Source organism: Mauremys reevesii, linkage group 9, assembly GCF_016161935.1.
Source record: "Mauremys reevesii isolate NIE-2019 linkage group 9, ASM1616193v1, whole genome shotgun sequence".
Classification (NCBI taxonomy): Eukaryota; Metazoa; Chordata; order Testudines; family Geoemydidae; genus Mauremys; species Mauremys reevesii.
This window is the reverse complement of record NC_052631.1, coordinates 55,224,961-55,237,645: the sequence shown is the minus strand read 5'-3', so window position 1 is coordinate 55,237,645 and position 12,685 is coordinate 55,224,961. Positions and strand designations below refer to the sequence as shown.

Sequence of the window (12,685 nt, the reverse complement as noted above, 5' to 3'; positions counted from 1 at the left end):
GGCAGGGGCATATATCCGGAGCCATAAGGGTGCCATTCCAGGGGGTGCCTCAGCCGACCCCCCGAGTGTTGCTAGGATAAAAATCTTCTGACAATCGTGCATGCAGAGTGCGCACACCTAATTGGAATGGATATGAGCAACACATCTTGAAGAACAGCAGTTACAAAGGTGAGTAACCATCTTTTTGTTGTTGTTGTTCTGTTTATACTGCCCCCATATATTTGAATTTTCAGACAAAAATTAATAAATTTTAAAGATGTAATACCTTCCCTCTGTGAAAATTAAGTAGCTCAAAATGTAGAGTCCTCATACAACATTATGTAGGTGTAATTTGGCTTAGTTAATGTCTTGCATCAACAGCAGCAATGAATTTTCAGTGTTTATATTGGTGGTAGCTCTTTAAGAATATTAGTGCACATATGTAGGGATTATGCTGTCTTTTGCTGTAAAAGAGGAATAATTTTGTGGAAAACTCTGAAGTCACACTTTTTAGTCAAGCTTTGCATCATCACCATAGTTAAGTGAGCCAGGCCAAATGTGGAAGGGAAAGGGGGGGCTGGCGCTTAGCCTCCATCATACATATAAAGCTGAGAATCTGAAGGTATGAGTTGCCCAAATTACGCACACTTTTTTTGATATTTGTGTGCAATAGTATGGTTTCTACATGGTTCCATGGCCAACTCCTTTCAGCATTGGGGGCACAGTGTGCTCCTTTCCTGGTGTGATTCCTTCCATACTATACTTCTCATAATGTTTTTTGCAATATATCTTTGTTGTTGATATATACCTACTACTTCTTCGAGTGCTGTCGCTGTGGTGCTCCACTCCAGGTGATGGTGTGTCCCGGTGCCGTTGATCGGAGATCTTTGATAGCAGTGCCTGGTCGGGACGCACGCACTCAGCTGCTGTCTTGCCGCGTCGTTAGGGTCTGCCTGAGCATGCGCATCCCACACCCCCTCAATTCTTTCTCAACCGTCCTCGGCTGAAGACGGGATTCGGGGCAGTGCTAACCTCTTCCCTGGTCACTGAAAGAAATAAGTAGAAAGAAATAGAAATAGTTAGCTAGACATATCCCAGTTCTCTCCCTTCCTTTAGAATAGTTCGTTAGTTTAAAAAACAAAAAACAACTTTTCTCTCACATTCATCTCTTGTTGAGACTTCCCACCCCAGGCAATCATACGTCCATGATGCCGGGGTCTCTGGGCTTTAAGAAATGCGGCTCCTCCAAGGAGCCTGACAGGCACTCACTCTGTGTGAAATGCCTTGGCGAGACACATGTCCCTGCCAAATGTCTCCACTGTACCAACCTGAAAACTAGAGCTTGTCGTGACAGGGACTTGCGGCTAAAAATGCTCCTGATGGAGAAAGCTCTGCAGCTGCCTATAGAGATGGATAGTAAACCCTCTCCCTCACACTCCCCTGTTAAGTCGGAACTGACTGGGAGCACAGCTTTGCCCTCTCAGGTGAAGAGGCAGGAAGCCCCAATGTCTCCGTGCAGACACATTCAGAAGGGCAAAGGGTCTCCTGCAAGATCTTTACGCTCGGTACTGACAGCCAGCCCCAAGACCAGGCGCTTCCGACCACCCCAGCACCTCAGCTGCGGCTCATGCGGGGTGCAAAGGCAGGGACCTGACTTCTCACAGCGGAAAGCTCTCCTTGGCACCGGTCCCGCCGGCACCAACGGTGGACCTGGTGCCGGCAGCGCATTCCATCCCAGTGCTGACAAGAACGTTGGCACCGAGCCTGCCCCTTACCCCGTAGCAGATGCGGAACTTCTGCAGGGATCCTACAAATGGCCCATGGCTCCCGCTAAAGCTAAACAAAAGTCACTGCAAGCTGCCGCTCACGCTCCCTAGCACTGCATCCGAGGGAGCAGCAACAATTTCTGCATCAGGATGATATCTCCATTGCCCCTGAGCCTGACTCTCCGCTCCTCGACACAAAGCGCTTACTGTTTGAACAACCGCTCTCGCCACCTGATCTGGCTACCTTCACTGACAGCGAGAATGACATGCAGCAGCAGGCAGAGTTCTCCCCGCCTGAGTCTTCCCCCTCCACCAGAGCTAAATCTATCTCAAGGCATGGCACCTCACAAGAACCAGCCTCAGTTTCCCTACTTCGTCCCCCTATGGGTGGGGCCCCACTTTTCCTACCCTATGTCCTGGCCTCAGTAGTACCCTTGGTTGGCTCCTGCCACCACTCCTCCTTGCACCCCTTCCACCAGACTGCAAGCCCATTCTGTGCCTCTGTCTCCAGCTCCTTCTACATCTAGAGCTCCTGAACCCCCTCTTGAAGATGTGGGCTATGAACCCTTCATGGATTTACCGGCTCCTGCTTCTCCATCAGCCACAGACAAGAAGCCCTCATGCCTCCACCTCCACAAAATGTGGACGACTTTAAGCAATTCCAGGAACTTTTCAAGAGGGTGGCATTCAGCCAGGACATTCCTTTGGAGGAAGTCCAGGAGACACAACAGACTCCTCAAAATCCTCCAAACCTCTGCGCCCTCAAAGATCACATTACCCATAAACGAAGCCCTCCTAGAACCAGCTGATACTCTCTGGCAGACCCCTGCCTCCATCCCACCAACATGCAAGAAGGCTGAATGTAAATATTATGTTCCCGCAAAGGACGTAGGTTTCTTATTTTCCCACCCACAACCCACCTCTCTTGTGGATGCAGCAACGCGTAGAACAAAACAGCCAAGTACTGGCCCACTCTGCAAGACAAGGACCTCAAACACCTTGATCTTTTGGGATACAAGGTTTATACCTCCTCCACTCTATAATTTAGAATTGCAAATTATTCCACCCTCCTCGCAAGCTATGATGACAGCTACAACAAGCTCTTTGATTTTGCCCCCATATCTTGGAGGACAGGCAAGCGGACTTCAAACCTGTCCTCGTTGAAGGTCAGTTGGTGTCCAGGACAGCACTACAAGCATCCCTGGACATGGCGGACACAGCAGCCTACACTACTGCAACTGCGGTGGTGATGAGCAGGTCTTCCTGGCTGTCTGCATCTGGTATCACCAAAGTCGAAGACCTTCTCTTTGACAAAGATAAACTTTTCTCTAAAAAAAAGACGAAGTTCTTCACGCTATGAAAGACTCTAGGACCACCTCGCGCACACTGAGCATATACCCGTCCCTCCCCAGAAGATAATGGTATCAATCTTATCAGAGGCCCCGCGCACAACAATATCACTGGCCCCAGCCCAGACCATATGATATTGGGAGAAATTGCAACAGACCTCCTAGGCGCAGACAAAACCATGCGCAGCCAGATACCTTCCACCCATTGGGAAACAAACAGCAATTTTGAAGTGCTGGTCGGGGGTCTGCATGACCACCCCTTGACTCCGCCGCCTATTTGCCCATTTGGCCACCACCTCCATGTTTTCCACCATGTCTGGCAACAGGTCACCCAAGACTGCTGGGTCCTGGAAATAGTTCAGTCAGATTACTCCATCCCTTTCATATCCTGCCTGCCTACCCTTCCCCCATCTTCTACAGCTAAGTGCAGTGGAACCTGTACCAACGCAACTTCAGGGAAAAGGGTTCTACTCCCACTACTTTCTGACACAAAAGAAAGGTCTAATGTAGGCCTCCATCCCCTGCCTATGCCGACTGAACAAATTTGTATGTGAACAGAAATTCAAGATGGTCACCTTGGGCACAGTAATACCCGGACTGGAACAAGGGGACTGGTTCATAGCCTTCAACCTACAAGATGCCTATTTCCACATATCCATTCGTCCAGCACACAGAGGCTTCCTACAATTCACACTTGGACATGACCACTTTCATTACAGAGTACTTCCATTCGGTCTCTCCGCACCGGGAGGATTCTCCAAGACCCTAGCCGTAGTCGTGGCCCACCTCCACAAACATGGGATTATACTTTTCCCCTACTTAGACAACAGCCTTATCAAAGGCGGCTCATATGACAAGACGTTAAAAGTGATGCATTTTACCATTTCCCTCTTCCACAGTCTAGGCTTCCAAATAAACATCCAAAAATCTACCCTGATACCCACCCAGCAGATAGAGTTAATCAGAGCTCACCTGGACTCAATTCCAACCAGAGCCTCACTATTACACATCTCATATGCACGCTCTCTGTTCGCCCCAGAATACAAGCACGGACCTGCCTACAGCTTCTTGGTCACATGTCAGCTACCACCTTCGTGGTCAGATATGCCAGGCTGCACATGAGATGCCTTCAGGGTTGGCTCAACTCCAACTACAAACCCAGCAGATACAGCTTCTGCTTGATGCTAACTCCTCCAGCAAACGTATTGGTCTCCCTACATTGGTGGACAAAACCAGAGAACCTATGCACCAGGGCTTTGGAACTGTGCTCCGGCTCCGCTCCAGCTCCAGGCAAAAACCTGCTGCTCTGGAGCTGCTCCACGCTCCAGCTCTGGGCTCTGCTCCAAAGCTCTGCTATGCACGGGTGTCCCCTTCCATCCGTACTCCCCAGTACTCATGCTCACCACGGACGCATCCCTGATAGGTTGGGGAGTGCACCTAGGGGAACACATGGCACAGGGCCGCTGGTCCCTATCAGAGTTGCGTCTGCACATAAATCTTCTAGAGCTCAGAGCGGTCAGATACGCCTGCCTTCACTTTCTCCCCATCATAAAGAACAAATCCGTTTGGGTCCTGATGGACAATATAGCATGCATGTTCTACATCAACAGGCAGGGGAGAGCACGATCATACTCCCTATGCACAGAAGCCATCTGGTTATGGAATTGGTGCATACAACTTCACACAGAAATCGCCACAACGCTACCGCCGACACACTCAGCAGACACTTCTCCAAGGAACACGAATGGGAATTGCATCCCACGATACTCTGACAGCTCTTCTCCTACTGGGGTACCCAGTAGATAGACTTGTTTGCCACAACTCAGAACCGCAAATGCCATGTATTTTGCTCCAGAGCGGGACTCGGGACCACATCCCTAGGAGCAAATCCCTCATGTACGCTTTTCCGCTGATCCCACTGATACACAGGGTTCTACGCAAGATCAGAGAGGACAAGGCCTGGGTCATAGAATCATAGAATTCAAGATCAGAAGGGACCATTATGATCATCTAGTCTGACCTCCTGCAAGATGCAGGCCACATAAGCCGATCCACCCACTCCTGAACTAATTCTCTCCCTTGACTCTGCTGTTGAATGCTCCAAATCATGATTTAAAGACTTCAAGTAGCAGATAATCCACCAGCAAGCGACCCCTGCCCCATGCTACGGAGGAAGGCGAAAAACTCCAGGGCCACTGCCAATCTACCCTGGAGGAAAAATCCTTCCCGACCCCAAATATGGCGATCAGCTGAACCCCGAGCATGCGGGCAAGACTCTCCAGCCAGACCCTCTGGAAAAGGCTAACAATATCCCAACATTGACCCTTTGTACTAATTACCAGTGCACGTTATTGACCTATTGACTAAACCCGTTATCCTATCATACCATCCCCTCCATAAACTTATCCAGCTTAATCTTAAAGTCATGGAGGTCCTTAGCCCCCACTGTTTCCCTCGGTAGGCTGTTCCAGAATTGCACTCCTCTGATGGTTAGAAACCTTCGTCTAATTTCAAGCCTAAATTTCCTGACTGACAATGTATATCCGTTTGTCCTCGTGTCCACATTAGCACTGAGCTGAAATAATTCCTCTCCTTCCCTGGTATTTATTCTTCTGATATATTTAAAAAGTGCAATCATATCTCCTCTTATCCTTCTTTTGGTTAAGGAAAACAAACCGAGCTCCTCCAGTCTCCTTTCATACGACAGGCTTTCCATTCCTCGGATCATTCTAGTGGCCCTTTTTTGTACCCGTTCCAGTTTGAATTCATCCTTCTTAAACATAGGAGACCAAAACTGCACACAATACTCCAAATGAGGTCTCACCAACGCCTTATATAACGGGACTAGCACCTCCTTATCTCTACTAGAAATACCTCGCCTAATGCATCCCAAGACCGTATTAGCTTTTTTAACGGCCACATCACATTGCCTACGCATAGTCATCCTACGATCAACCAGGACTCCTAGGTCCTTCTCCTCCTCCGTTACTTCCAACTGGTGCGTCCCCAGCTTATAACTAAAATTCTTGTTAGTCATCCCTAAATGCATAACCTTACACTTCTCATTATTGAATTTCATCCTGTTACTAATACTCCAGTTTACAAGGTCATCCAAATCTCCCTGGAGGATATCCCGATCCTTTTCCGAATTGGCAATACCTCCCAACTTGGTGTCATCCGCAAACTTTATCAGCCCACTCCTACTTTTGGTTCTGAGGTCAGCGATAAATAGATTAAATAAAATCGGACCCAAAACCGAACCTTGAGGAACTCCACTGGTAACCCCCCTCCAACCTGACAGATCACCCTTCAATACGACCCTATGCAGTCTCCCCTTTAACCAGCTCCTTATCCACCTCTGGATTTTCATTTCGATCCCCATCTTTTCCAATTTAACCAGTAATTGGCCCAGACACACATGGTACCCTTACCTTCTGCGCATGTCCATCCATCCTCCAAGGACTCTCCCCAATAGACCAGATCTGTTCTCCCAGGACAACAGTTGGCTTCTCCATCCGCAGCTCCAGAAACTCCATCTGACACTGTGGTTCCTTCATGGTTTCAAACCCACGAATTAGCATGTTTGGAGCAGGTCCAGTATGTCCTCCTGCACAGTAGAAGAGACTCCACTCATAAGACTTACCTGCAAAAGTGGAAACGCTTCTCTGTATGGTGCTTCCACAGATGCTTGACACTCCAGACAGCGACCATCCCTGATATCTTAGACTACCTTTTTTAAACTAAAACAGGGCGGGCTCTTGCTCAGTTCTATCAGAGTACGCTTCACGGCCCTCACCACCTTCCATGACCTTGCTGGATGGATATTCGCTTTTTGCCCACCTCACCATAAAACGCTTCCTCACAGGCCTGCAAAATCTCTACTCTGAGATTCATCCACCAGCAGCCTCCTGGAATCTCAACCTAGTTCTCCGAGGTCTCATGAAACCTCCTTTCGAGCCCCTGGACACCTCATCCCTGCTCCACGTGTCTATGAAAGTAGCTTTCTTGGTTGCCATAACATCAGTGAGAAGGGTCAGTGAAATAAATGCCCTGATGGCCTATCCTCCCTACACGATTTTCTCCAAAGACAAGGTTTCTATGCAACCCCACCCCAGATTTCTCCCCAAAGTGGTGTGTACCTTCCATCTTAACTAGCCAATACTTACCTGCATTCTATCCCAGACCTCATAAGACTCCACAGGAAGCGGCATTACATACCCTCGACGTCCAACGGGCAATTGCATTCAATCTTGACAGAACTAAGCCATTTTGTAAATCCCCTACTATCTATCTCTACTACCGAGAGGTCAAAGGGTGATGCTATCTCTAAGCAACGACTCTCCAAGTGGATCTCTGACTTCATCAGATCCTGCTACCAGACTCAGAATGCTCAACCAGCCGAGGGCATCAGAACCCATTCTACTCGGGTGATATCAACATCCGTTGCCTTCCTCCACAACATACATATTAGCAACATATGCAAGATGGCCACGTGGACATCTGACCACACATTCGTCAAACGTTATGCTATCACACAGAATACAATGGCAAACGCCATAGTAGGCCAAACAGTACTGTCTACTGTTATTACTGCCGCAACTCCAAAATCTCACCAGCCATAGTAGTACAAATTCACATTCACCTGGAGTGGAGCACCCACAGGGACAGCACTCGAAGAAGAGAAGGTTACTCTCCTTGCAGTAACTGAGGTTCTTCAAGATGTGTGTCCATGTGGGTGCTCCACTACCCACCCTCCTCCCCTCTACTTTGGAGTACTAATCAGACAACTCTATGGTAGAGAAGGACCAGAGCGGGGGTGCGGGATGCCTAATGCCGCTGCAAGACAGCAGCTGAGCGGGTGCGTCCAGGCCAGGCACGGCTACCAAAGATCTCCGATCAACGGCGCTGGGACTCACTGTCACCTGGAGTAGAGCACCCACAGGGACATACATCTTGAAGAACCTCAGTTACTGCAAGGTGAGTAACCTTCTCTTTTTAAGTTTAAATCATGGCTAAGCATGTTTGTTCAACTGGTGGAAGAAAATTGTTATGCTATTGCACTGAAATAGGGAGAGAGAAATACATGCTAATTTAGTAAGTATTTTTTAGTTGATTTTTGGTTTTGGTGTTTTACAACATTTATGTAGCATTAGAGTATGGATATTAATTTTTAACTTTTATCTCACTTCCAGATTTGGCTTGAACCTATGAAACCTATCTTTAAACAAGTACGAAGTAAGTACATATTTAATTTTTTTTTAAAAGAGTTTTCCTTTAATTTTTCAGGAATTTAATTTGGTTTGTTTTCATAGTTAGTTGATTTTTTTTAAATCAGGTTTGCTGGTTTTGTACTTGTCGTTACCATATATAGTTGATTTAAACATACATCTACAAACTCAAACCTTCAAGATGGCTTCAAGCTCTCTAATAGTATCAAAAATTTCTAGAATATGTGCCATTCATAGTTTTACTACCATGTTGAATTACTGCATGCTTTGTGGTCTATTTTGAACTAAATGTAGATCTTTCTTTTTCTAGAAAGATAACTTGTTGCTTCCTCAGAGACCTAAATCTCGTCCAATTAGTTGCTCGCTCTTTGTCCATTAGGTCTCCGTTCTGTGAGGTGTGAATGCCCACTCCCATTCACTTAAGGTGGAGGCTGAGTGTGTTCAGTATCTCATATGATTAAGCTCTAAGACAGCCAACAAATGGAAGACTTCTTTTCCTCCTCCTATCTAAACCCCAATATATGCTTTGCTTTGATACAGTTAATTTACAAAATGTGACTATCTTGTGTTGTGTTAGACCACAAAACGATAAAGGATTCAATTGCTTCCATTGTGGTAACACGTAGTAGCCATAAACCACACAACCTTGATCTTGTTCCTTATGGACTCTGCACTAGGGGATTACATTCTTAACATCTTTGAGATATCCTTCTCTAAACGTGGCACGCCATCTCTACAGATAGTGTGTACACAAACTTGTGTCTGATACCAACTAATGTCTGGAATGTGGGAAATCTAAAGTCCTTAGTTGTGTTACGTTAAGCCATGACTAACAGAGCTGTTAAACCTGGATTCAGAAGGCAGCTATCTATTTAGCTATTTAGGAGATATTTGGAAAATATTTTTTGGAAGGGGGAGATAAAGGTTTTGTATTTGGACTTGTAAACCTGATTCTGGATGGAACTTGAAATGACTGAAAACCTGTCACTTTGCAGTGATATACATCTGGGTAGATTGGATCAGATGCTGTTAGATTTAGGTGAAGAGTATCAGTCATATTGTTGGAGCTTTGTTTAGCTTAGGTTGTTTTGATGTGGAACGAATCCATTGTGTAAGAGGACGACAATCTCTGGAGTGAAATTGTTTCCAGTCTTCTCTCAATAAGAGAGAGTTGCAGCACTGACATTCTCTGCTTTAGTTTTCATCAAAGGCCCAAAGAAAAGATGAAAATATATAGTGAGCTGATATCATCTAAAATCTAGCATGTGCAGCCTAATTCTTCAACCATGTACAAGATGTTCCTTTTCTAGAACAGGATCAAATTGGGTACACATTTGCTGCTTCTAAATGTAGGGGTTCGTGGAATCACAAGTGCAGGAACGTGTGGTGGATTCCCACTCCTGCCAACAATTTTATTGACTATGCTATACAGGGCCTTTCAGTAATCATTTTTGGAGTTTTTTTTTTCTGTTGCTGACAGTAGTCTGCAGAAGCTTATGTTAATGAAGGAGGTCTTTGGCAAATGGCCCCAGAACACTGTAGAAAGTTATTATTTGGAGGTTTCTTTAGAAATTCTTCAAACTAACCTGACCAACAAGAAATTGAGATGAATTGACTTTTTTAGCTTAAACCCATGGTGCAAGTTTTTAACTTTCATCCTCTTCAACCTTAGAAAAATAAATAAAAAGGCATAGTACTAGCTATAGAGAGAGCCTCTTCAGGAGAACCTACGTTCATTGTTCTGTAGAATCACCAATAGCAAGTTTCTATTTTAAAGGATCATCTCCTTATGCATGCCACATGGTAGCTCTTGTGTATTCAAATGGTTTCCATCTTGGGAGAGGAATTCTCTCCCAAGGAGAACAGTTGACAAAAAATTGGTGGGACTGTCACACTGTCTGGAGTGGCTTACGACTGTGTGCGCCAATCTCAGGGTAGATTTTCAAAAAGCAAGGCGCACAGTCCAAAATGGTTGTATGTTCTATAATTAGATTTCACCAACCCAGTAACACATTTGAACTCCCAAAGTACTACAATAGGCTTCTAATGGAGTCACAGTCAGTCTCCCCTTGGACATTTCAATCTATCTTGCCACTGCAAACTGGACTATGTAATAAATGGTCACTTACACCAAAAAATATTCAGGTTGCTTCCCATTCCAAGAGACCGGTCACTTACCCCACATCAATTTGTACCTTAGATCTCACACTAAAAAAATTGTTGGTAGCCAATCCTGTAATAAAAGTTTGTTAGCTAGGAAAAGAGAATGAGTTATTTAAAGAGGTTAAAGAGTGTGTGTGTGTGTGTGTGTGTGTGTGTCTGAGTTTCAAGTCACACACGAGTTTGTCTGAGTTTCAAAAGGTGACACAGTTGTAGTAATCTGTCAATTCAAAATGTCTTTTAGGGCTAACCCATGCCAAACAACATGGGGATTTATTTGCTTATGTTTAGGAGTCTTTGTCTCTGTGTCCAGACAGCATGAAGGAGATTGTTTCTACTCATCAAGGATTGTTAGCCACTCCAGAGTCCAAACTGATAGGATGAGTTCATGTGTAGGTCTGTCCTTCATGGAGGGAGTTAGAAATGCAATCAACAGTCTGTCCTTTGATGCTATACAACATGTCATTTGCCACAAGTGGACCATGTTGTGTGCTGAGCAGTTTACCGTAATCAATGCTGCTCCTCCTGTTTGTTGAGTTACACAATTACAGAGGTTTACAAGGCAAACTCTCAATATAACTTTATACCATGGTCTATAGAGATTATAGGTGAGATCAATACATGAAGCATCTTACAGGCATTTTATAAAATGCTAAACATTCTTATCAACTTGACATCTAATATCTATTTTGACAATGCTAAGGCACAGGCAAGCAAGACTGGTTTCTAGCTATGCATTTGTAAGTGTTCAGTGAGGCCCAGGGCATTGGCTTGAGCAGGCACCTGGTTTGCCAGCGTCGCAGACACACTTACAGGCATCAGCTGTGCAGTCATGCATCTAGCAAGTGCCTGTTTGTTCTGTGTGCATCATGTACCATACTTGAATAGACTGGGGAAACTTAGATTTATACTAATATCTGCTACCTAATCATACTGATGGCCAGGTGCTACCTGGTAAATAGTTTAATCAAAATACTGTCTTTGCAGACCATGGTTCAGAACATGGTGACATGCTAAACCAGGAGTGGCCAACCTGTGGCTCCAGAGCCACATGCAGCTCTTCAGAAGTTAATATGTGGCTCTTTGTATAGGTACCCACCCCAGGGCTGGAGTTACAGGCACCAACTTTCCATTGTGACGGGGGCGGGTGCTCACTGCTCAACCCCTGGCTCTGCCACAGGCCCTACCCCAGTCTACCCCTTCCTGTCCCCTCCCCTGAGCCTACCATGCCCTCCCCCCCCCCGCCTCCTGCATGCCATGAAACAGCTGATTGGAAGGTGTGGGGAGGGAGGGGAAGGCGCTGATCAGTGGGGCTGCTAGTGAGTGGGAGGTGTTGGGAGCGGGGTGGGGAAGCTGATGAGGGGCTGCTGATGTATTACTGTGGCTCTTTGGCAATGTACATTGGTAAATTCTGGCTCCTTCTCAGGCTCAGGTTGGCCACCCCTGTGCTAAACTATATGACTGAGGCCATTATCTGCTGACCTAAAGTCTATATTCAATTGAGTCTTTTTGTTAGGTCAGCTAGATTTTTAGGCCCTAAAAGACATTGGTGGTGGTGATGGTTATCTTTTGTCCCATGTTAAACCTGCAACCGCTGGAAAAGGGGGTTCATTTTTTTAAAGCTATTTTTTGGTATCTCCCAAGAGAGTATATTTCTTACGTTAGTACTGAATACTGGAACCCCTTTTCCACACTCTCCTACTTTTAAAATTGACTTGAGAAGCAAAGCTTGAAGTAAAAGTGTGTGCATTCATGCAGAGAGCTCTGAAAGTATCTCTCTTGTCTGCATGAACAATTTATTTTAGCTGTTATTATGGCACAAGGACATTTTTGAATGGAAGAATTCTAACAGAACTTACACTGCATGTGCAGCTCTTTGAGAATGAACTAACTGCTTTATTGGTTTTAAAATACATTAATTAGCAGGCAAGTATTGAGGCATGGACTAATGAGAACTGAAACTAAGGAAGGTTTTTCATATTTTAAATCAACTAACTTTTTCCTTTGTGGAATTGTACAAAATATAGCTATCCTTTTCAAGCCTTTAAAAGGGTGTGGGAAGTGGTACGTTTAAATGCTTTCCATTTTATAGTAAATGTTTTAAAACTAAAATGTGCTTCAATTTCAAGTATGCTTGAAATTCTGTGACCTGAACGCTAACAGATGTTTCAGATGTGCAGGTTTCTTGTTTTAAGTATTGCAG

The 12,685-nt window shown here is 45.4% G+C and overlaps 1 protein-coding gene across 18 annotated transcripts in view; it reads left to right on the top strand.

The window, feature by feature from the left end:
* Positions 1-12,685, top strand: part of FARP2 (FERM, ARH/RhoGEF and pleckstrin domain protein 2) — a 209,780-nt gene that overhangs the window by 56,728 nt on the left and 140,367 nt on the right. For all 18 annotated transcript variants that reach the window (XM_039487655.1, XM_039487658.1, XM_039487651.1 and 15 more), the window contains exon 4: positions 8,287-8,329. In XM_039487655.1, coding sequence (XP_039343589.1) covers positions 8,287-8,329 — 43 coding nt within the window. The remainder of the gene's footprint in view (positions 1-8,286; positions 8,330-12,685) is intronic.